The 26,124-nt window shown below is 34.9% G+C and overlaps 2 protein-coding genes and 1 pseudogene across 2 annotated transcripts; 1 reads left to right on the plus strand and 2 right to left on the minus strand.

Annotated features, from left to right (window-relative positions):
• The first annotated feature begins 4,035 nt into the window (after nucleotides 1–4,035).
• On the plus strand, nucleotides 4,036–5,343 carry LOC139881112 (CBL-interacting serine/threonine-protein kinase 7-like). The gene has a single exon (XM_071865639.1). It carries the CDS (start codon nucleotides 4,036–4,038, stop codon nucleotides 5,341–5,343), a length of 1,308 nt encoding a protein of 435 aa, XP_071721740.1.
• Nucleotides 5,344–6,109: 766 nt separating this feature from the next.
• LOC139881113 (acylamino-acid-releasing enzyme-like) lies at nucleotides 6,110–18,652 on the minus strand (annotated as a pseudogene).
• A 2,401-nt stretch (nucleotides 18,653–21,053) lies between these two features.
• On the minus strand, nucleotides 21,054–25,944 carry LOC139881111 (acylamino-acid-releasing enzyme-like). Its single transcript, XM_071865637.1, is given in 18 exon segments — nucleotides 21,054–21,117; nucleotides 21,242–21,318; nucleotides 21,477–21,545; nucleotides 21,648–21,845; nucleotides 21,946–22,068; nucleotides 22,179–22,239; nucleotides 22,658–22,835; nucleotides 23,287–23,365; nucleotides 23,543–23,661; nucleotides 23,763–23,845; nucleotides 23,928–24,079; nucleotides 24,255–24,392; nucleotides 24,475–24,553; nucleotides 24,687–24,905; nucleotides 25,011–25,137; nucleotides 25,140–25,236; nucleotides 25,403–25,713; nucleotides 25,791–25,944. Coding segments are annotated over 18 exon segments (2,316 nt in total). The 5' UTR covers nucleotides 25,933–25,944.
• Between the last annotated feature and the right edge of the window lie 180 nt (nucleotides 25,945–26,124).

Raw genomic sequence — 26,124 nt, forward strand, 5'->3', positions numbered from 1 at the left:
CAGTAGAAATCCTTAAATTACAACAGACATGATGAACAATCAACAACTTGAGCAGACATTTTATTCTTTACTAAATAATCAATGAAATTGACTTAACCGTTTGATTCGCAACATCTATTATAGTGAATTTAGAGTTTTGAATCGATTGTTTTGATCAACTACAACGAAAGAACAACTTAACCCTAATTTACTTTGACGAAAACTAAAAACGGAAAGTCTAGAGCACTATAGCAAGTCTAAAACAAGAAACCCTAAATTTTGAATTGGGCATTCTCATTCCAGTGGATTGTAGGTGAATTGGACAATGAGGCGTTGTTGCCGACAGCTTCCTAAGTCGTCTGGCATGTCGCCTGAGCTCCGACTATGTGCAGTCCGGCCTGCCAAAAGTTGATTGTATTCTAGCGTTCACAAGTTTCAGAAGAACCGGCAGTGTCCCCAAAATTTAGTGCAGAGACAGCAAGGTCCTTGCCTTCTTTCCAATGTACCAATTCATCATCCACAGACACAATTATAGATTCTTCTTCAATCTTCTCTGCATTGTTTTTAATTGACCCAGTCCTGTTTCTTTAGAGTTATGACAACTTTAACTCATTCATAAGGATTTCTATAAAGGTTTTGATCCTTCCTTTCACAGTCTTTTTCATTGAATTCTTATTTTTCTTTAACTGCAAGCTTACACTTTTTTTCTTCTTTTGCATTTTTTTTTTCCAAACAAGCTAATTTTTCAATAAAATTTTATAATGCAGGCTTTATTAAACAAACTCTTCCAACAATAATTTGTAGTTTGACTTATCTAAAATTAATTTAAATATTTAACCTAAAAAATAATATTGTGAATAATACCTTATTTTTTTACATAATACTATCTTCATCTCTTTATATAAAGAATATGACAGTTAATTGGAAACGGATGGAGAATTACTATACTTACCTGTGAAAAAAAAATACAAAAATTAAGAGAAAAAGAGACGGATGGAGCTATGAAAGGGATGAAAATATCAAGGTGGGAGGATTCTTCAAAAGAAAAATAAATAGAGAGAGTATCCGTATGGTATAGTTTTTGGAGGTATTTTTGGAATACTGTTGAGATTCGAAAAAGTAATTTGAGTGTTTGGTTGGATAAAAAACCTGTAACTTTTCTCTTTTTTTATACTGTAAAAATCCAAAAATAACATATTATTATTTTTGAATTTTTAGATAAAAGTCTAAAAGTACTTTGTTGCCATACGGCCTCACAGGCAGAAATGGCTGATCTGTCGTCCATTTTTTAATTTTTTTTTTTTAATCTAATGAATATGTGAACGTGTTATATTTATGGAAGGTATCTTATCAAAGGGGAAAAAAACGGATAACATTTCATGTGGGGTCGACCCCAGGTTTGACATGCTTTCCTGCGCGCATGGGTCCCACGACTAGCCCAATCATACCGTGCTGTTGCGAAGTGGGTCCCAGTCCCAGTACAAACGTGCCGGTGTAGAAACGGTTGGTCCCAATGAAGGCCCAAGTACTATGACATGGCTGCATTAACTACCGTCCAAGTGTGACGCAATGCAACTGAAGAAACTACCAGAGAGAGATGACAACAAGCTCTCTACAAGTACAAGACTTCAACCAACCAACCAGTTTTCTTCGAGAGACTTACCAATACGAATGATTAATTAATTACGACAAAACAAAATATCAAAAGTACAATAGTACCCTTCTGTGGATTGAGTTATTAATTTTATCAAAATAAAATTCGCACTAGCTGTTGTTTTTGCAATTTGTATGTAACGAACGGTTGAGTGAAAAACAACAGCTATATATGTTCGCAGCCACCAATTCCAAGGTGGTTTCATGGAATCTGCTAATTCAATTCATAAATGACCAACTTTTAAGATTCTGTTTATTTTTTGTTTTGTTACGACTCGTCTACATTCGATTGTGATTTTAGATGATTAAATGTGATTTAAATTAATTGAATGAATTAATGGATGATTGGAATATGGTTAAATATATATTATAATAATATAAAAAAATATAGAATAAATAGTTAGCAGATAATTGATGTGTGGTTGAATATATATTATAATATATTTAAATATATAATGGTAATTAATGATATAAAATATAATATATTTAATTATAATTAATTGATATGAGTTAAATTATGTTTTGAGTCAAAATAAATTAAAATAAATCGAATCGAGACGAGTCAAGAAAAAACGAAAAAAAAACAGAATCCGAGTTATTTTGTTTCCTTCATTTTTTTTTTGTTAGTATTAGTAAGTTAATTAATCGTGCGAAATATATACGTTGGTAATTAACTAGGACTAGGAGGACTAATTATTTATAATTAAATTAATACTTATTTATGGTCATGAGTTTCTTATACATTGTGAGTTTGGTGGTCGATCGCAAGTTAATATACAGTTGTTTTAAGAGTGATGCAGAATCCAACTAGTTCATCATCACACCACACAGCGCGTTCATAATAAGGCCCAATTAATTAATTTTGACGTTAATTAATGTTTATAACGATGATGTTTCTTTTTTTTCTTGTTTTTTATGACTTCTGTAGTTTGATGTGAGACAGACTGATTTTTTTTTTCTTACTTCGAAAGAAAGGAAAAAAAAAAAAGGAAGAAAAGTTGCTCAACGCTATTTTATTAAATTTTTTTTCATTCACATAGTTCGAATTAAAATAATTAATTCCGATGATTAATTAAACGTCTAGCCATTGAATGAATTACCATTGCTTTCTTTCATTCAATATGTGTGATGATAATGTTGATGATGAAGATCAGCATTTATATTTATTGGCATTACATTCTTCATTAATCCTAAGTGAAAGTGCTTATCATTAGAACAGGAGCTTATAATGTCGTTGTTCGGAAATTATAAAATATATAGCAACTTGCGTCCTTTAATTATATCTATCTTATCATATCATCATGTATGGCAAGCCCCGTTAGGTGAATAAAAAGTAATTTTGAGTTTGAGTTTGATCAAGTATATATAAAATCGAGGCTTAATATTCTTGAATTTACTAAGAAAGATAATTTAAAAAATTCATCTTCCATTTTGAGCGGTCCATGTCTCTTTCGCCCTCACTTCATCAGATCATCCATGTAATATTGCATAATAATATGTACATTTTGATGTTGATTCGCTCTTTTTTCATAAGTTTTTTATTTTACATTTTTTATGTTGAAAATGAGGTTTTTATAACTTTATAGAAGATAAATCTTATGAATCTGAAATATGAATTCATGATATATATCTTGTTTCAAAGAAATTTATTAGAGATACAATTAGTTAATCCCAAATTGTTGAGAACATAAAACTGATGAAGTGAATAATCAAATATATATTTAATTGGCATATACCCTTATATATCATAGTAATTCCACAAAATTTAGGTTCTCAGTAGTTATGATTTGATCGTAATATTCACAATTCATATGTTATATAGGAGTATAACTTATATAACGATAATTTTAACGGTATAAAATATCAACAGCCGTGCATTTTTTTTGACCTTATTTAATACACAAATATTAGACACATTCTACGATGATCTCGCATCTCATATTGTCCGAGTTTCTCTAAGCCAATAAAAGTAAACGAATGTTTTTGAAAACTTCCAAAAAATTTATTCACATAAACGACGATACGTCTTAAATAACATTCTATCCAATCCAACTATTTATAGTTGATAATACTATGTTTAATGTTAACTTAAAATAAATACTCAAAATTCAATTAATTAGTTTAGTTAAGCTAAACGAAATTACTGTTTAATTTAATTTTGTTTAAGTTGAAGTAGACATTTACTAATTCAAATCTAATTAGGAAAAGGGCAGTTTGGGAAAGTAAGTTAGAAAAGTATGCCAAATCCCCCCTGGACCAGGACTCAAATATTCCTTAGTGGAAAACAAAAAACAAGCTCTCGACAGCTCAGCTTTGCTCTCTAATATATATAAACAAACTAAATTCAGAGACTCTTTCACTAAACCCTTTAATTTGTCATTGATTTCCTCTCTCTACAATCCCATGACGCAGCCACCGCCGCCGTCACCCACCGCCACCAACCTTCTCCTCGGAAGATATGAGCTTGGACGGATGCTCGGCCGCGGAAGCTTCGCCAAAGTCTATTCTGCAAAGTCTGTCTTCGATCAATCTCCGGTCGCCATTAAGATCATCGACAAGACCAAAACCATCGACGCCTCCATGGAGCCTCGGATCATATCGGAAGTCACCGCCATGCGCCGCCTCCAAGACCACCCCAACATCCTCAAAATCCACGAGGTCATGGCCAGCAAGACGAAAATCTACCTAGTAATGGAGCTAGCCACCGGCGGGGAATTGTTCGCCAAGGTCCTCCGCCGTGGAAGGCTGTCGGAATCTTCGGCGAGGAGGTACTTCCACCAGCTAGTTAACGCCCTTCACTTCTGCCACCAGAACGGAATAGCGCATAGAGACGTGAAGCCACAGAATCTGCTTCTTGACGTGAACGGAGACCTGAAAGTCTCGGACTTTGGTCTCTCCGCCCTGCCGGAACAGAAAAAGGACGGGTTGTTGCACACGTTTTGTGGGACCCCTTCGTACACGGCGCCGGAGGTGATGTCACGACGTCATTACGATGGTTCGAAAGCCGATGCATGGTCTTGTGGGGTGATCCTGTTCTTTCTGCTATCAGGTTCATTACCAGCCGAATTCGATTCATCAAATTATACCCTAATGTATAAGAAAATCAGACAGGGGAATTACATTCCCAGCTATATATCTAAGCCGGCTCGGTCGGTTATCTCTAAGCTTCTTGACTTAAACCCCACAACCAGAATGAGTCTAGAACAGCTGATGACGACAAAGTGGTTTAAGAAGTCGACAATTCCTAGGAATGTCAGCAAAGACAGCTTTGGATCTTCTGAAGACGGCGAAGAGTCGTCGGGATTGAGGAGAACTCTGTCGATGAACGCATTTGACATAATTTCTCTGTCATCTAGTTTCGACTTGTCAGGATTATTCGAGGAGGTGACCAAGAGGAAAGAGTTGAAGAGGTTTACGACGGCGGAGACGACGCAGAAAGTGGTGGAGAGAGTGAGGGAGGTTGGAGGGAAACTCGGGTATAGAGTTGAGAGAGTTCAGGCGGATTCTGTTGGATTGGTGAAAGGAAAGACGGTGGTGGATTTCGAAGTTTCGGAGCTGGCGGCGCAGCTTCTTTTGGTGGAAGTGAGGGCGGTGGGAGATGGAGGAGCGGAGAGACAGGACGGGGGCGGTGGGGGATGTTTGTGGGAGGAGTTAAGGGAAGGGCTCGAAGATGTCGCCCTGTCGTGGCATAGCGAGACTTGTGTGAATTAAGGTAAGGCGAAGATAGATTTTGTAGATGAACTGATCGGTTGATGCTAATTGACAAGAAAAGGAAAGAAAGAAAGGTGAAAGTGTAATGAAATGAAATGTTTAGATGATCTTGAAGTAGCTAGGAGATAACTGTTGTTTGTTTATCAGGATAGTTTTGTTTTCACCTTGTAAATTAAGATTACTATATTCTAGCGGATTTAGTTCGATCAAGTTTTGTGTGTTTGCGCTTATAATTCCTTATTTTGGAAGAATTTTTGGTTCGGAGTGGGGAAAATATTGTGAAATGCTTTTGCAGCTTCACACTCTTCTCACACTCCACGTCATTTTCCTTCCTTCCTATAATAGCCAACTTTAGTTTGACCAAGAAGAGTTTCAAGCATCTGGACTGGATTCGGATGTAAACTTGTTCTTTTTCATTCCATTGATGCAAGATATGTCTTTGTTATTTTTGTAGAATGTTACACAATGGTAAAATCTGAATTTTTTCAACAACAAAGAACCCAAAGATAGTTGACATTTGACAATGTATTTTATATCTAGGTACATGATTATGACTGTGACATTAGAACCACATTCATGACGTCATCTATCCAATTGAAAGGTTTTGTGCGGGATTTTATTTATTACATACTACCTCCGTCTCAAAATAAATACAAATTTATATGTAAAAATTTGTATTTATTTTGAGACGGAGAGAGTATTTCGCATTTCAAATTAAAGCATGTATAGGAGCAACTTATATACTCTGGGCTGGAGGTATACGGCCTCATTTGCAGTACTTCTTGAACCACACCCCGATATTCAGAAAGCTCTCATAGTCAGATTGCGGTCTGCAAAACACACCAAAAAGGAACCTTATTAAGTCAGAGAGATAGCAACGCCAAATCATTTCGGTCTTGTTTGTATCAGCTTTCACCAATGTGTAAAAGCATTCAGAGAGTGAATTCTTCTTCTACTTTACCTGTCAATGGCATGAACTTCATTTGGAAACATTATGACCTTCACCTCAACTCCCTTCTCCTTCAAAGCCCGAGAATACTACAATTGCAGCCAAAGTTCAAGCAATTACAAAGGAAATTGTTTCTAATGATCAATTCTAATAAAAATATAACTTACATGGATCCCATTGGAGACTAAAACACGAAGATCCTGAGCGCCCAAGAGAAATAGCGTAGGTGCCTTGACCTGCAAGAATATCAGTGACAAAAGAAGTTTGATGTTGGTATCTAGCAAACCAAAACTGAGATTAACAGACTAGATTTCCCAGAAAGAAACCATTCCACCTAAAAGGAAGGTTCCGTTTTATGTTGAAACCTATCCTAAGAACCATACCCTTGACACGTGTGCAATTGGAGATTTACTGTGGAAAAGAGCCAGGTGATCAGCTGTAGGAGCTTCTGTAAAGAGGGTTTTCCACTCAGCTCCAAATGCTCCTACATAGCACCAGTCAGGGATTTCTGTGACACCAACCATGAATGAAAGGTTACAAACAGGATTCTTTGCACATGCAGCTGCAAACTTATCTGGAGCCAACAAATTTTTTCCGGAAAAATAAAATAAAATTAGCTACTTAGAGAAAAAGAGATCATCCAGGTTATAAAAGGAAATGCCATGATTTAAAGCAATAATGGGGAAATACTGCACCTGGCCTATCAAGTGAGTGGTAAGAAAGCCGCCATGGGAACCGCCAACAACACAAATGTTAGGTGGAGTGGCCAGACCCAACTCAATGACATGATCTACAGCGACTAACTAATACATCATTTACATCCTGTGGAAAACAAGTACAGAAATTAGGGCCTAAATGTTGCTTATGATGGAAATAAATTAACTGCTTCATAACGACTTGAAAGAAGATGGTTAGGATAGCTACCTGGGACCCAACTTTCCCGGGAAGAGATTGCAATGCTTCCTCACCAAACCCCAGCGAACCTCTAACATCGATCATATCTTGTGTGTTAGAATTAACTCTGAACCATGTTTTCCACTATGCAAACAGACAAATGAAGCCTTTTTGGAATGAACTAGGCAAAAAAGAATGTATCACATGGAACAGTCTGACTGCTAATGTCGTGCGGTCAACATATCATGCATGATGTTGTGGTAATTTCTAAAGTGTGCTTAAGATGTGGAGCTACATAATACGTATACACTTGCAGCAAAAAAGCATATTGAACATATAACTTTCAACTTAAAAGATTTCAAGAAGTGATTAAGCTTCGCTCACCTATAATTTACAATCAATAAACTGTAACCAAGTGAAGAAAGAAACGTCGAAGACTTTGAGTAACTTGTCAAAGAAACATCATGAGGACCGCCATGCAGGATCACAATTAGTGGATCGTATTTATCAGTCTTCTTAGACTTTGAAGATACAAAAATAGCTTCATAAGAATTTTTAGCACCTGAAATATAATTAAAAAAATTACATACAGGACATTTCTACAAAGTTCATGTATAAAAGTAATATATATGAAAGCACAGTAATGTATTCTGAAATGTCACCCCTTAGGTCTCAAGAGAAGGGATTGCTCATAATTGGATCATAAACAAGGTTCGAATATAAAATCGTTTATCTTACTGCAAGTCTGCCTGCCCCCGGACTCCCTTAAAATTGTGGAAAAATGAGAATCCTCTAAATCCAGACAAACTTTTTGTTATCTATAGCTTTTAAAAGTTTCTACCACCTTCTATAATTGTTAACAATCACTGAACTTATTCGGATTTTTGATCGTCAATACTGAAAATATCAGATTTTGGTGTAAAAACAGTAAATAAAGTGGGTTTTCAAAAAGTTTTTGTGTTTGGTTTAGTTTTGGCTTTATAGTTTACTAGTCAGTGGATCCGTCCGTGGACGGAAAATCCCTACCTTTAAAAATAAATAGTATAAATATATTACAACAAATTATATAGTAATTATTTGCATTAAACATTATGAAATCTATGTCAAATATTATATCAAAAGAAAACTATTTTAACTTTAAATCAATTAGAATTATTTTGATTTTATTTCAAAATCTACAATCCTATTAGAATTAAAAAATTATTTTGTTTGAAAAATAAGATATGTCCATTTTAATTAATAATAGGAAAAAAAATATAGCAAATTTTTATTAGGAATAATAGTTTAATAAAAAAAAATTTTAAAAAGTAATATATATTTTAATTTGATTAGGAATAATTTTTTTTAGCAACATGCTCGTTTAAATAGGAAAAAAAGAAGATGTGCTCGTTTTAATTAGGAATATAAAAAAATATAATGAATTTTAATTAGGAAAATTTGTTACATAAAAAAATTAGAAAAAAATATAGTATATTATAATTTTATTAGGAATATATTTTTATTGTGTTTTGATTTCCTAATTAGAATAGGAAAAATCATAGACTTACGATTGTAATTTCAAACCTAATTAAACTCAAAATTTTAAATGAGGAATATAGTTTAATAAAAAAAATTAGAAAAAATAATATATATTATTATTTGATTAGGAATTATTTTTTTAACAATATGCCCGCTTGAATAGAAAAAAAAGATGTGTCTATTTTAATTAGAAATAAGAAAAAAAAATATAATGAATTTTTATCAGAAAAAAATTGTTTAATGAAAAAATAGAAAAAATATAGTGTATTATAATTTTATTATAATTTTTTTAAAATAATGGATAGGAAATTGATTAGGAATAAAATTATTATATTAAAAAAATTAATTGGTAGAATTTATTTTTATTATATTTTGATTTTCTAATTAGAAAGAGAAAAAAATAATATCATTGACTTAAAATTATAACTTGAAATCTAATTAAATTCAAATTTCTTATATATATATATGTGTCAAATTACTATTCGTTAATAAAACGCCATGTGTCGGATGTTGATTTGATAATAAAATTTGCAATTGAATTATAATTGGGACAAATTAAAAAAGTCTCTCTATTGTCTATAAGATGGTGTTTGGATGGATTTTGGTGTTGTTTGAGGTAGATTTGTGTAGTAAATGCAAGCAAAACGAAAATTAAATTTAGGGCAAAAGAGTTTTTCAGAGCAACAACAGCTCTCCCAACTTATAAGCTTCTTCTTCTTCTTCAATATAAAGCATACAAAATACATCAATAGCTTAGATGATTGACAAGTTTTTAATCTAATGATCCACAATTAGACAACAATTATGGACACTACAACACACAAACTTCCTATTACATGAAAGATCGTCAAAAGGGCAGCTTAAAAACCAGTTTAACGTGTTAAAAACTCCATTCTCTGTATCCAACTTTAATAGAGCAAACTAGTCCCTATAAAAATATAAAAGTGGCAGAATGGTCCCTGACTTTTATGACAGACCACTCCAGTCCCTGCGTCCTTAGCTTCAAGCAGCATCCTGGCTTCGAAACTCAACATTCTCGCCACACTCTTCTTCATCAACAAACATCATTCCTGGATCCTCGAAACAAATCCTTCCAACATCTCCTCCTTTGTGAGAAGGATCCAGCATCCCAATCAAATTCCTTAAAAGCTCAAACCTGGTTCTTGCAAAAGGCTTTGTGAACAAATCTACAATTTGATGAACAGAAGAGCAAGAAGACAATTTCACTTCTTTTGCAGCAACAATCTCCCTCACATGGTGATATTTCAACTTGATATGTTTAGTTCTTTTGTGAAACACCGGATTTTCAGCCATGGCAATAGCAGCTTTTGAGTCACAATACAACACATCTTCTTTCTTCAATTCTCCAAGGTCATACATGATTTTCTTCACCCACACAATTTGCCTAACAGCTGCATTTATAGCTACATATTCTGCTTAACCGGTAGATTGAGCAACAACTTTCTGCCTTTTTGACTCCCATGAAAATACACCTGAGCCCAAACTCAAGCAATAACCAGTCCTGCTTTTCTCCATCGTGTCTCCTCCCATCGTGGAGTCATAAAATGCCATCAAGTCTCCATTACTAGTTTTAGCATACCAAATTTCATGACCAACAGTACCACTAACATATCTCAGAATTCTCTTTACACACATCATAATGCATTGAGGAATGATATTTCATACTAGATGCACACATATTCACTCCAAACACAATATCAGGCCGGGATGCACATAGATAAAGTAAAGAACCAATAATACTTCTATATAAAGAACTATCAGTGGCATCTTTACAGTAAGAGAGTTCTACAGGTTTTATACCTGCTTCAACTGGTGTTGTTATTGGCTTGCATTGATCCATTTGGACCTTCTTTAAAATTTCAGTAGCAAATTTCTTCTGAGAAATAAAATTCCCATCTTCCTTTTGCTCAACTTCCAAACCAAGAAAATACTTCATCAAGCCAAGATCAGCCATCTCAAATTCACTGAACATGAGGGATTTGAACTCTTCAATCAGCTTCTCATTAGTTTCCAGTAATCAGTAAGTCATCGACATACATGGAACAAATAAGCTTTCACCGTCGGCAACTTTAACATACAAAGTCACCTCATTCATGCTTCTCACAAAGGCATGTTGCAAAAAGAAGCTATCAATTCTGCTGTACCACGCTCTCGGAGCCTGTTTTAGTCCATAAAGAGCCTTAGAAAGTTTGTAAACTTTCTCCTCCTGGCCTGAAATCTCATAACCCTTAGGTTGAGAGACATAAACTTCTTCTTCGAGAATGCCATTTGAGAAAGACACTCTTAACATCTATGTGGTGAATGTTTCAGCCCTTTTGAGCAGACAAAGCAATCAACAACCTCACTGTTTCCAATCGAGCAACTGGAGCAAAAGTTTCTTCATAGTCAATGCCATATTTTTGAGCATATTCCTGCACAACAAGCCTCGCTTTATGCCTGCTTACACTTCCCTCGGCATTCAACTTCGTTTTGAAAATCTATTTTACACCAATAACATCAACATTTTCTAGTTTATCAACAAGTGTCCAGGTTTGAATCTTCTCAATTTGCCTCAATTCTTCATCCATAGCAATTTTTCAGCAAGATTGTTTAAGAGCTTCCCTAAAATTTCTTGGCTTGCTAGTAGCCATGAGGGCAATTCCACTGCTTTCACCACTTTCATCATCATTATACAGCGAAGAACCCCTCCTTGTACGCAAGACAGGTGACTCATTCGATGCTATAGAATTGGGTTCACCAGAATTTTCAGAAATTTGAGGCGAATTCTAAAAATTTTCTACAGAATTTTTTGGTGTTAGAAAGTGAACTTGTAAGGGTTGCACATCAACATTAGTAGTTGTATTTTCTCCACCAAATTCAAGAAGTGCCAACAATTCTTCTCCACCCATAGAATCTCCATATACCTCATCATGTACACTTTGACTCATTGAAGATATTTCATGATGTGGGGCAAAATCATCATTCATAGGCTTCTTCTCTTTCCAATCCCACATACTCTCCTCATCAATTCTAACATTTTTGGAAATTAAAATTTTCTGAGAAATAGGATCAAAATCCTATAATGAGCAATACAATATGTAGAATAACCCATCAAAACACCTTTTGTGGCCTTAAAAGCCAATTTGTCCCTCTTCTCCTTCAGCACGTGCACATAAACAACACTCCCAAATATTCTGTGATGATTTAAAACAGGTTTTCTTCCATGCCACTTCTCAAAAGGTGTAACTTCTTTCAAAGCCTTTATTTCTAACAAACTTTACAAGTGAACAGTGGTGGAACAAGCTTCACACCAGAATTTTTCGGCACTTTCTTCTCAGCAAGCATACTCCTCGCCATTTCACAAATATTCTATTCTTCTTCTCAGCCACTTCATTTTGCTGTGGAGTATATGGACAAGTCAGTTGATGAATAATGCCTTCTTTCAATAGAAATCCCTTCATCTCATTCGACAAATACTCTCCACCTCTATCACTTCTAATCATCTTCAATTTGTGACCTGATTGTTTTTCAACCATCAATTTCCACAATTTAAAGAACCCAAACACTTGACTCTTATTTTTCAAAAAGTAGATCCAGCAATATCTACTATAATCATCGATAAATGTGAGAAAGTACCTATTTCCACCAGCACTTTTAGTTTTCATAGGCCCACACAAATCAGTATGGACAAGTTACAACTTCTCTTCAGCTCTAAATCTGCTCGAAGAAAAAGAACTTCTATGCATTTTGCCTTCAGCACAATACTGGCAAACACATTTTCCCTTACTACTCATCACAGGCAAACCTTCAACCATATTCTTCCTCTTCATATTGAGAATGGTTTCAATATTAGCATGCCCAAATCTCTTATGCCATAATTGTGTAAGATAGCACCAGAGACCATTGGCAAAGCTCTTTCAACATCAGCAAAGTTGATTTTAAACAGCTTATTCATCATTTTCACCCTCAACACTTCAACTTTTTCAGGATTGAGAATCTTACACATATGATCTTCAAAATATACAGCATAATTATTCTCCAATAACTGAGGCACACTCAACAAATTTTGATCCAAATTGAGAATATAATACACATCCTTCAACAATATAATTCCCAACTTTGTCTTCATCTTAACATCACCCTTCCATTCAACCTCCATGAATTCTCCATTCCCAATTTTCACACCCACATTACTTCCATCAGAATTGGAAATAAATCTACTGGAAGAATTAGTCATATGGTTAGTACAACCACTATCAACTAACCATTCATCAACTTTCTCATCTCTACCATCACCAATCATATAAGATGCATCAACATCATCAATCTCTCCATCTTCAACTATAGGATTAGAACCTATATCATCACCTTCAATTGCATGAGCCATAAACACAATATCCTCTTCAGCCTTTTTCTCCACACTTTGAACATGAGAGGCATGGGCAACATGTGGGTTTGGTTGTGGATTTTGGTTTTGGACAGATTTTTGTGTTTGGGAAGAATTGGCTTGGAATGGTGGTCTCATGTGTGGAGGCGTAGATTTTGGTGCATAGGTTTGTTGATTTTGTTGGAAGTTTTGACTTGGCTGGAAATTATGGTTTCTCTGGAAATTTTGCTGTTGCTGAAAATTCTGGTTTGGCCTGATTTTGATTTACAAAGGGTCTGGGATTATATGGCATTGGTAGATTTTGGTTCATTTGAGGTGAGGGCATTTAGGTTTGGAATCTGGTTTCAGTATTTGGAGGATAACTATTTTCAGCAGCCCATTTTTCATTGCAAATATATTCGATGACCCTTTTTATGGCAAAAGTCACAACAAGCATCCTCATGCCAAAAGCAATCAGATTCAGGATGGTTTACCTTGCCACAATATCTGCATTCAGGAAAAGATCCCCATCTTCCAGGTTGTCTCGCTTGCATTTGATTACCAGTTCTATCTCCTCGTGGTCTATTTGGTCTCTGAGAAAGAGAATTTCAACTAGAAACAACTAGTGGTCGCCATTGCTGATGTTGTTGCATTTGTTGTGAATAAAACAACGGATTCTCATACTCCCGGAACCTTTCAGCTCCCTTCAATGCATATTCTTCAAATTCAGCCTTTTCAGCTTCAAACTGACTTTCATACAACTCTAAACAAGTGAACAACTCCTCCATGCTAACAGAGTTTGCATCTCTCACATAACCTATCTGTAAAGAAGAGATTTGTGAAATATACTTTCTAGGCAAGCTAAACAATAATTTTTCAACAAGCCTCTTTTCTTCCATAACCATCTCTTCAGCCTGCTGCAATTGAGACACCATATTTATAAATCGATTCTTCATCTCAACTACTGTTTTTTCTTCTTTCATGCTAAAATTCTCAAATTGCTTTCTAAATATTTGCTTTTTCACAGTATTAGCCAATTAGAGCTCTCATACGAAGTTTTCAGCAAATTTCAGGTATCTTTAACATTTTTACAGTTCAGAACTTTTCTCAAGATCTGATAAGAGAGAGCTTGCCTGATAAAAATCAACGCTTTCTTATTTTTCTCCTTCTCAGCTTCATAATCTCTCCTCTGAGCATCAATAACAAGAAGTTCAAGAGCAATCTCTTCGAATCCTTACTCCACCACACTCCAATGATTATGTAGCTCCAGAATATCTTTCATGTTGAGAGACCAGCCATCAAAATCGTTTCCATCAAAGACTTTGGGGCTGACATGGGTAGAGAACCATGATTTTGAACAACTATAGGAACAACTTGCATTATGGGTAGGTTTTGTACTGGTGGGTCTGCCATTTTTAGGTTTTAGGATAACGAAAAAATTCGAAATCAGGCCCTTAAGACAACGTGCTCTGATACCATGTTCGGATTTTTGATTGTCAATACTGAAAATATCAGATTTTAGTGTAAGAACAGTAAACAAAGTGGGTTTTCAAGAGATTTTTGTGTTTGGTTTAGTTTTGGCTTTATAGTTTATGGTGTTTGGATGGATTTTGGTGTTATTTGAGGTAGATTTGTGTAGTAAATGCAAGCAAAATAAAAATTAAATTTAGAACAGAAGAGTTTTTCAGAGCAACAACATTTCTCCCAACTTGTAAGCTTCTTCTTCTTCTTCAATATAAAGCATACAAAATACATCAATAGCTTAGATGATTGATAAGTTTTTAATCTAATGATTTAGACAACAATTATGGACATTACAACACACAAACTTCCTATTACATGAAAGATCATCAAAAGGACAACTTAAAAACCAGTTTAACGTGTTAAAAACTCCATTCTCTATATCCAGCTGTAACAGAGCAAACTGGTCCCTATAAAAATATAAAAGTGGCAGAATGGTCCCTGACTTTTATGACAGACCATTCCAGTCCCTGCGTCCCTAGCTTCAAGCAGCATCCTGGCTTTGAAACTCAGCATTCTCGCCACACTCTTCTTCATCAACAAACATCATTCCTGGATCTTCGAAAGAAACCCTTCCAACAGAACTTGGATAGAAAATATCAAAGCAACTATTAAATAATGTCATCAGATATATCAATACCATTAATTTCAATATAATGACATGTTTGATATAAAACAAAAGTTTTTGGTTTCCTTGTACCTTCTGTTAGGCAGCTCGATACGTCCTTAACTGGAATCATCAATATACTGAACTGGCGAGATGAGAGCAAGATGTACCCTGTCTAAATAGAGGGCAATCAAGAGATTTAGAAAAAATTCCTTAAATAAGACTTGAAAAGAGGGCGAAAGTAGTGAATTATTTCCTATTAGACCTGTAGGTACTAGATGGGTAATACTATTCCCACGAAAGATTTTATGAAATCCATGAAAATGTATACCAATTACCCTGTCCTTTAGCAGCAATTTCCATTTTTCTTTGTTTCTCCCTCTGGTCCAAAATATTAGACCCATTTTCTATTTATATGTTTTTAAAGAAATTGATTACATATGTACTTTTATACTAAACTAGTACATTTATTCTACTACTTTTCTTCATTCACAATATTCAATGCACTTTATAGGGGTAAAGAAGTAAAAATGTTCCTTAAAATTCACAAAGGGACTAATAATTTGGATGGGAGGGAGTGTGATTTTAAGAAAAAATGAGACAACATACCTTATCGGAGCATTTCGTTATCGGGCTTGACACATTCAACCAACTCCATGCGACATCTTTAATGGCCTTGTCGACAAAACCATACTTTAGATGAGGAATGTCTATAGGACTGCTTGACACTTGATAAGCCAAAAGAAAACAATCTAAATTTTCTCCATTTCATGTGAGGTACATATAGTCAAGATGAACTTCAGAATTACCTACAATGATGTTTTCCCATCCATGGTGAGAAGACGCCATGAAAAATCCGAATCATTGAGCGTAACCTCAAGACATCTCCACTGGGATTGACAGTATTGCTATTATTCTAGGAATATAGGGTGGTATGGTATATATAAATGAGACAGACAATGACCACTACTGTTTACCTCAGCACATTTACATAAAGGATCACATCACGGCTACCCTAGTAGGAAGAGAGAACCATAGTTAGCCCATCAAGAAGCCATGGATTACTGAGTGACTGACATATATTCCAAAATTATTGTGTTTAATCAAACATGGGTATACAATTGTCACCCAATACTCAAATTCTCATCAAAGTAGAAACCAACCCTAATAATGCATTAAACAGATGGTGATAAACGATCTAACCACATCAACAATTTTAGCTGGTGCGATCAACTTTCCATCAGATGGCCACTGGATTCGATGAAGTGAGTATGTTGCAAAATGTACTCCAGAATCCACAGAACTCTTAGCAGACAAAAACACCTATAATTTTCCATCTGGACTGTTAAAGCAGAAGAAAGTGTGTAACTTTATTACCCAAAAAAACCTATTTGTAGCACGTAAGCACAAAAACAAACCTGAAACGTGGGAAAAAGCACTACTTATGTTTTGTGTAAGGTTAGTTACAAGAGAATCTTCAGTTGCTCCATCTCTATGACATAAGAAAAATGTTCTAGGATCAGTAACATACTAAGTTACACTAAGCCAGTCTCCATGAATATGATGAGATGTATGCCAAACTTAACTCACTTGAATTCAGGCGAATCGACTTCAGATCTAAATTTTGACACCCTGACAGCATACAAAGCACAGGGTCTATTAGAGCAGTAGATAATCTCAAGCTTTCTTGGATTTGAGGTCCATCCAACAAAAATCAAATATTGATATTTTCCTTCTATTGATGGAGCCCACACAACGTGACCAACACTCAGGGACTTGGCAATCCCTTGCACAACTGATATCTCTCCACTGCACGAGAAAAGATATTAGTGTCAAGTCTTGATTTCCAAAGGAAAAACGGGGGAAGACCCTTCTTGTGATTAATGGTAAAAGTAAAATAGAAAACATCAGACCTGTTTATGTCCAGGACAAAGAGTGCAGGCTGCCTTTTCCAACATAGGTTTCTCCCTAGTCATCCTCCCAAATCTCCCAAACCTTTCCAAAGAGTCCTTATCGAAGGAACCTGTTAGGACTAGGATTGTAGATCTAGTTATGAGAGACATAGTGAATAATATTGATGAATTATGAAACGAAACATGAACAATAAAGTAGACAGAAAACTTAAAGAGTCTTGATAAACCTAATTTAGGTTTATACTTTAGACTTCAATATTATTATACATACTGATAGGTATTTATAATAGTAGACATCAACTCTCAATTAGGAAATAAAGTCAAATAGGAAACATACTCCTAATTGACTCTAAATAAAAGGGAAATAGTATTAAAATAGGCTCCAAATTAATATTGTAATATTCTGTATTCATAACAGAACCGCCTCTTTTGTAGCCTTGTTCATTGAAGGTGGGCTTGGAAGGACATGGTTCCTCAGCAACAAAAGCTATAAGTGTTTCATCAGAGTTCCAAGACATTCCCTCAAACCTAAAGCATAAAAAGTGAAGTCAATTGCTGAAAGCTGCGGTAGTAAAAAAATAGTATTACAAATCACAGTACGTAATATACTATATCCTGAAAGAGACAATTACGCGTAGATGAAATTAAATAGACAAGGAGATAAACCATATTTGGAAAAACGAAATCTAAGGGTTTTTATTACTTACCATCTATCAGTATATACTGAGGCATGAATAGATTGAGGGACGTGGAACTCCTTTTCCAACAGTGACTGAGTCCAAATTTCAAATTGAGTAGGAGAATCATTTTCAAGATTCCGGACAACAAGAAGCTTTGAACCAGATGGAGATGGAACAATTGTAGCCACACCTGCCATTTCCACAGGGAATGGGGTCCATTCGAAATTCACAGAGTTGTTCTCTTTTGAGATATTGGCAGATTGAATAAACTTCCTCCTCTTATTTGCCAAAAGGTTTGGTCGGCTGACTGTAAACATCGCCTGTGAAACATTTCCTAGACGATACCAAAAACATTGTCAAGCGATACGTACAGAAAAACAAGATAGGAATTCCAAAGTCATAGTTCATACCATCTCCAGTCTTGAAAACTCCAGGAAATTATAATTGTATACACCAACCCTAATAGATAGACAAGAAAATGAGTTTTTCGTCTTAGGTGGACAGATATATCATTCCCGGATTCATTATTATCGGGACAATTAACTTAATTACGTAATTAGTTATTCCCGATGTTACCAACACCGGGAATAAAAGCGTGAAAATTGATTCCCGGTGTTTACCAACACCGGGAATAACGTTAATTAAACATGATTAGTATTTCCGGTAATGAAGAATACGGGAATGGTTAATGATGTTCACGTCTTAGGGCTTAGTCATACAACAGTAGCGCACCCAACTTGAAAACCCATGCTTTATCAATGGTGGAGTGAAATCTTGAAGGAACTTAGACTGAGCAGCATACTCTTTCTCAGTTGTTTCATCCAATCCAAGAGGCAGTTGGCAAACTTTAGAAGCATCCATAGCTGGGCGAGTCTTTAGTTTCTTACTGATCTAAATTATTGAGCTGGTAAGGTGACAAAAACAATAAATTGGCAATTCCAGAAATGAATCATTCATAATATTTGTTACACAAAATAAGATTCAATCCCATACCATAGCCATAGGAATCTAAACTGAAGTGTCTAATATAATATGCATATTTTACTATCCATTTAGCATCAAGCATCAATTCAAAGAAGTAACAAAAGGAAATGGAACCGAAATCAGTACAGTTTGTATAAAAAACCATCACTCGCACAAAGAACAATGATCAAACAATTAGAGGTAGAGAGAGAGAGTATCTTACGATTCTGGGTTTGAAAAGAATGCTAGTGTTTATATATTGGTCCATGGCCAGGCGCAATTTTTTTTTTTTTTGTTTTATAATTTATGACTTCTGAGTGAGTGACCAACCCAATCTTTGTCTTGTAGTCTTTCTATCTTATTTAGTTCTTGAATACGTATTACGTAGCAGATGTTCCTCGGCTTTTATTGAACCGAACCGAACTGAACCGTCCATAATTTCATCTAATCCTTTCGAATTTGATCCTCTATTTACCACAAAAGTACGTATTTCGTCCCTCATATTTAATTTAGATATTCACATCGTCCATAATATTTTAATTTGGTTATATAGTTCCTATATTTGTCCAACATATGATATTTAACTAATGATATAATGATATGTATAATTGATGTGCATAGATTTTGAAATATGTTCGTTATGTGGAATAGTTTTGCAATTATAGAATTTACTATCTCTATAATAATTATTTTAATTCTAGAAAAAATAATTTTTATTTAAAAATATAATAAACTTCAAAATTAAACAGTAGAAAAATCTATATAATTTTTATGGGCCCCAACTTAGCAACAATCTTATTTTTAACAAAAAAAATAAATTTTATGCGATTTCTTTTCGAACGGTATCCATAAATAATTCACGTTTTTTTAATTTTATTTTAAAATTTTTTAATATTTTTTTGGGAAGAAATAAAATTTGCTTAAAATTAGTTTAAGATATCTATTTAGAAAATAATTCTAAGATTTTTATTAATAATTGAAACAAATAAATATGCCTCATAATAATCGGTGTTAATTATTTTTCTTTTGCAAAATAGTTTAAAATTTTATCTCAATAGGCCCCACTAGTAATTATCATAACTTTTTCAAAAAAGTTATTAATTTATTCATAAAATGTTTTTTAAAGAAAGATTAAATTTTGATTTATAAATAAATAAATAAATAATTTCTTTAAGAAATAACTAAATTGTTAGTGTGTCTCACTCGATGATTTAATAAAATTATACTACATTTCAGAAAAAAAAATTAGTTAACACTAACTTATGAAGCATAATCGACTGCTTCGATCTGTGATGAAAATCTCATATTTGTTTTAAGATATTATCCAAAATAATTTTAATAAAATTTGATTCTCTTTAAAAAAAAAATATTACTTCCGTTCTTAATTAATTGTCATTTTTTCTATATATATTTTTTCTATATAAATCGTATAAAAAAAATGATAAGTAATTATGGATGAAAGGAATAGTAAAAAAGTAATATTTTTAAAATAATCACTTTTATAGACACATACGGTTGATAAGTGGGGCTCATGAAATTAGTCTACATATTTTATTATTTAATTCTCAACTTTTCACTTTTTCACGTTTTTATTAAATAAAAATTGACTTTTTCAAATGTTAGACACATCAATTACACGCGTCCGTGAATTTTTACGGACATTAAATATCCCAACGTTAATCTAACGAGGAGATTATGTATCTAAATTGGAACATTGGTGGAGAGTGGCAGAGGTAAATTTCTAAAATAAACATGAGGACCAACCACGAAATTTTGCAGTTTATTTACCGATCAATCAAGCAATTGAAAAGTATATCGTGAAAAGCTTCGGCAGGTTGTACTGAGATGCACTTATTTTTACGTATCATTTTCCTTTCATCATCTAAAGTAGCCAACTTTAGAGTTTGATCAAAGAGAGTTTTAACTGGAGTGGATTTGTATATAAACCTGCTCTTTTTGAATGCATGATGTAAGGCTGATTCGTAGGTTAACCAGAATGCTACAAAACTGTTAGAATCTGAAAAAGTAAAAATCATTATTAATGCACAAGGGGTATTGTGCCAATGTGCCCAAGAAATTGATTCTTCATAAAAATGCTTTGTGAACAAAAGGAGACTAGGAACAACATTCTAAACGACATTGAAGAATCATTGATAGTTGACAATGTGTTCTGGTACATTGTGGGACTGGGACATTTAAGTTTTAGCCACATTAATGACGTCCTCTATATCAAATTGCTTTATTCTGTGAAGCATTTTATTAATCAGATATTTCAAATAACACCTAGAAGCAAACAGCCTCACTTGCAATACTTCTTGAACCACACCCCGATATTCAGAAAGCTCTCAAAGTCAGATTGTGGTCTGCAAAACACACGAAAAAGGAACCTTTTGTCAGAGAGATAACAACGCCAAATCTTTCCGGTCTTGTAACAGCTTTTACCAATGTGTAAAAGCATTCAACGAGTGATTTATTCTTCTAGTTTACCTGTCAATTCCATGAACGTCATTTGGAAACACTATGACCTTCACCTCAACTCCCTTCTCCTTTAAAGCTCGAGAAAACTACAATTGCTAAATCATTTAATATAAATTTGAAGAATGAAAGGGAAAAAAGGAGGAAAACAACAAGGAAACTATTCCATTAAGAACGGTAAAATTCAAGCATTTATGATAATTCTCCAACTCTAATGATCAAATGTAAAGGAAAAAAAAAACCTTACATGGATCCCATTGGATACTGGAACACGAAGATCCAGAGCGCCCAAGAGGAGAAGAGTAGGTGTCTTGACCTGCAAAAATTAACAGCACAAAAAGAACTCCATTGTTGAAAACCATTTCAGCTAAATAGAAAGGTTCCATTTTATATTGAAAACATATCCAAATTTTTAGACCTTTGATATGTGTGCAATTGGAGATCTGCTGTGGAAAAGAGCCAGGTGCTCAGATGTAGGAGCTTCTGTAAAGAGAGCTTTCCCCTCAGCTCCAAATGTTTCCACGTAGCACCAATCAGGGATGTCTGTGGTACCAACCATGTATGCTAGGTTACAAACAGGATTCCTTGCACATGCTGCTGCAAACTTATCTGGAGCCTACAAATTGTTTCCCAAAAAAACATATATATCTTTTTAATTGGATAAGGAGATACCATCCAATTAATATATTTAAAGTAATAATGGGAAAATACTGCACCTGGCCTATCAAGTGAGTGGTAAGAAAGCCGCCATGGGAACCACCAACAACACAAATATTATGTGGAGTGGCCAGACCCAACTCAATGACATGATCTATAGCTGCTAATACATCATTTACATCCTGTAGTGAAAAAAGAAACAATTACTGAAATTAGTGCCTAGATGATGCTTGTTATGGATATCAATTAACTGCTTGATAACAAATTAAAAGAAGACGGTAAAAGTAGCTACCTGGGACCCAACTTTCCCTGGAAGAGATTGCAATGCTTCCTCACCAAAACCCAGCGAACCTCTGGCATCGATAATGTACATCTTAAATGTCAGAGTTTACACAAGACTGAGCCATTTAATCTACTATGCAAAAAGACAAATTAAACCTTCTTTTGCAAATGGATGATAAAGTCAAAATAGAATCTTTCAAATAAAACTGTTGACTGCAAATATCGAGCAGTCAACGTATCATGAATGTCGTCGTGACCATTTCTAATGTGTAGTTATACATGTGGAGCTACATAATACGTATATACATGCATATACAAAACCGAACATGAATAAACCATTCGAAAAAGGAAATAATTTTGTGGGGACAAGAATAATAATAATAAGATACCAGTTATAACCAAAGGGTTGAAAAGTAAGAGCAAGAAAGCACTAACTGAACATGCAGTATTAAACTCAAGGATTTTAAGACGTGAATAAGTTTCGCTCACCTATAATTTACAATCAACAAACTGTAACCAAGTGAAGAAAGAAACGCGTATGACTTTAAGTAACTTGTCAAAGAAACGGCATGAGGACCGCCATGCAGAACCACAATTAGTGGATCACATTTATCACCCTTCTTAGACTTGGAAGATACAAAAATTGCTTCATAAGGTTTTTTTGCACCTGAAGTAATAAAATACACACAGGACATTAACGACAAAGTTTCTCATGTATGCAAGTTATAAAAATTTAAAGCAATACTTTTTAAGCACAGGTATAATGTATCTAAAATGGCCACCTCTTAGGTCTACAGCGATGGGATAGGCTTACACTAGGAACATAAACAAGTTTCGAATATATACTATTTCTTCTTACTGTAAGTCTAAAATGTCTCTGGACTCCCAAAAATTGTGAATACATGAGAATCTTCTTAATCCCGACAAGCTTTTTGTTACCTAGAGCTTTATGGTTTCCTAACACTTTTTATATTGTCAACAATCACTGAACTTCAACCAAAATTGTCAGAAGTACTACGGGTATATATTAATGTCATCAGAGTGCGATCAAAGCCATAGAATTCAACATAACATAACAGGGCTGATATATAAACCAGAAGTTTTTGCTTTCCTTGCACCTTCTGTTAGGCAGCTTGATACATCTTTGACTGGAATCTTCAATATACTGAACTGTCGAGATGAGAGCAATGATGTAACCTGTGCAAATAGAGAACGATCAAGGTATCTAAGATAAAGAATCACCAGAACTTTTCCACAAGTAAGACTTCAAAAGAGAGCGCAACAGTGAAGTATTCCTATAAGATGTAGAAAGTGTACTTGCTCTAGGCAGCAAATTCCTTTCAAATGATTTTAAGAAATAATAGGATAACATACCTTATCTGAGCTTTTTTTTATTGGGCTTGACACATCCAACCAACTCCATGAGACATCTTTAGTGGCTTTCTCAATAAAACCGTATTTTAGTTGAGGAATATCTACAGGACTGCTAGAGACTTCAAAAGGCCCAAAAAAAAAAAAAAACTGTAAGAAAACAAACTCAAATATTCTCCATGCATATTGAGGTACAAAGAGTCAAGATCAGCTTTAGAGTCACCTGCAATTATGTTTTCCCCATCAATGGTAAGAAGACGCCATGAAAAATCTGAATCACTGGGGGTAACACGAATGACATCGCCACTGTGATTGACAAAATTGTTATTATTCTAACAAGATTTGGTGGTTTATATGAAGGAGACATTCAATGGCCACAACAATTTACCTCAGTACATTTACTGAAAGGATTACTTCACGGCTACCCCAATAGGAAGATAAAACGATAGTTTGTCCATCAGGAAGCCACAGATTACTGAGGAAACTTGAACCATAAAGACCTGGGAAGCCATCTTCCTTGGGACACTGGACGACAGAAACCTGTAAAAGTAATACAACGATTTTGAATGAAGACAGGAGCTAAGTGATCGTCTATTCCAAATTTCCAGTGCTTACACAAAAAAGCGCAAACAGTTGTCACCCAACACATAAATTCATATTAAAGTAGAGACCAATCACAACCCTCCCACAAACAGACAGCGATAGAACAACTCACCACATCAACAATTTTAGCAGGTGGGATCAACTTTTCATCAGTTGGCCATTCGATTCGATGAAGTGAGCCAGTCGCAGAATGCGCTCCAGAATCCACAGAACCCTTAGCAGACAAAAACACCAGGAATTTTCCGTCTGACTGTCAAAGTAGAAGAAAGCACGTCATGCCATTACCCAAAACAAGCCCCCAGTCAAACATGTAAGAGTTGTAAGACAAAAACAAACCTGAAGCGCGGGAAAAAAGCACTACTTATATTTTGTGTAAGGTTAGTTACAAGAGAATCTTCAGTTGCTCCAACTCTATGGCATAGCAAAACGGTCCAGGATCAGCAATATAAGAAGTTACACTAAGCCAACCTCCATGATGAGGTTTGATTTAAATGCCAAGCTATCAGAAGAAAGCAAGATAATATAAAGAAAACAAGCAACTCACTTGAATTCAGGTAAATCGGCTTCAGATTTACAAATCGACACCCTGACAGCATATAAGGCACATGGTCTATTATAGCAGTAGACCATCCCAAGCTTTCTTGGATTTGGAGACCATCCAACAAAAACCAAATATTGATCTTTTCCTTCAGTAGATGGAGCCCACACAACTTGACCAACACTCAGAGACTTTGCAATCCCTTTAACGACTGATGCCTCTCCACTGTGCGAGAATAGAAATTCATATCAAGTCTTGATGTCCAAAGGAGATACCAGGGGAAAAAAAACCTTCATAATTCTTAGCATTGGTGAAAGTAAAATAGAAAACAAAAGACCTGTTATGTCCAGGACAAAGAGAGCAGGCTGCCTTTTCCCAGCATAGGTTTCTCCCCAATCCTCCTCCCAATCTCCCAGACCTTTCCAACTGTTAGAGTCCTTATCGGAGGAACCACCACTTTGTAGCCTTGTTCATTGAAGGTTGGCTTGGGAGGACTTGGTTCCTCAGCAACATAAGCTATAAGTTTTTCGTCTGAGTTCCAAGAGATTCCCTCAACCTAAATCATAATAAGGGCGGTCAATTGTTGAAAGTTGCAGTAGTAAAAATAGTATTAAAAATCACAATACGTAATATACTACATCCTGAAAGAGATGATTACGCAAGGATGTATAATAAGGTAGACAACTACATTTGGACAAACGAAATCTAAGTTTATTTATTACTAACCATTTATCAGCATATACTGAGCCATGAATAGATTGAGGGACACGGAACTCCTTTTCCAACTGCGACTGACTCCAAACTTCAAACTGGGTAGGAGAATCATTTTCAGGGTTCCGGACGACGAGAAGCTTTGAACCAGATGGCGATGGAACAATTGTGGCCACACCCGTCATTTCCACAGGGAATGGGGTCCATTGAAAGTTCACGGAGCTGTTCTCTTTTGAAATATTGGCAGATTGAATAAACTTCCTCCTCTTATTTGCGAAAAGGTTTGCTTGGCTGACTGAAAACATCGCCTGTGATACATTTCCTAGACGATATGAAAAAACATTGTCAAGCAATACGTAGATAAAAACATGATAGGAATTCCAATGTCATAGTCCATACCATCTCCACTCTTGAAAACCCAAGCTTTATCAATGGTGGAGATATCGGTGAACTCTTGAAGTAACTTAGACTGAGCAGCATACTCGTCCTCTGTAGTTTCATCCAATCCGACCGGTAATTGGGTAACTTTAGAAGCATCCATAGCTGCGCAAGATGATAGTCTCTTACTGCTTCAACAATTATGAAGATAGAACAAACAATATGTAAGATTACGTAACAGATAGCCTTGATTTTAACACAACAATAAGATTGAATCCCAAAGGAATCTGATACGTCTTTTTATCTCTTTTCTATCAATCAGCAGCATCAATAAAGATACAAGTATATATATTAA

This window comes from Rutidosis leptorrhynchoides, unplaced genomic scaffold (assembly GCF_046630445.1).
Source record: "Rutidosis leptorrhynchoides isolate AG116_Rl617_1_P2 unplaced genomic scaffold, CSIRO_AGI_Rlap_v1 contig115, whole genome shotgun sequence".
NCBI lineage: Eukaryota > Viridiplantae > Streptophyta > Magnoliopsida > Asterales > Asteraceae > Rutidosis > Rutidosis leptorrhynchoides.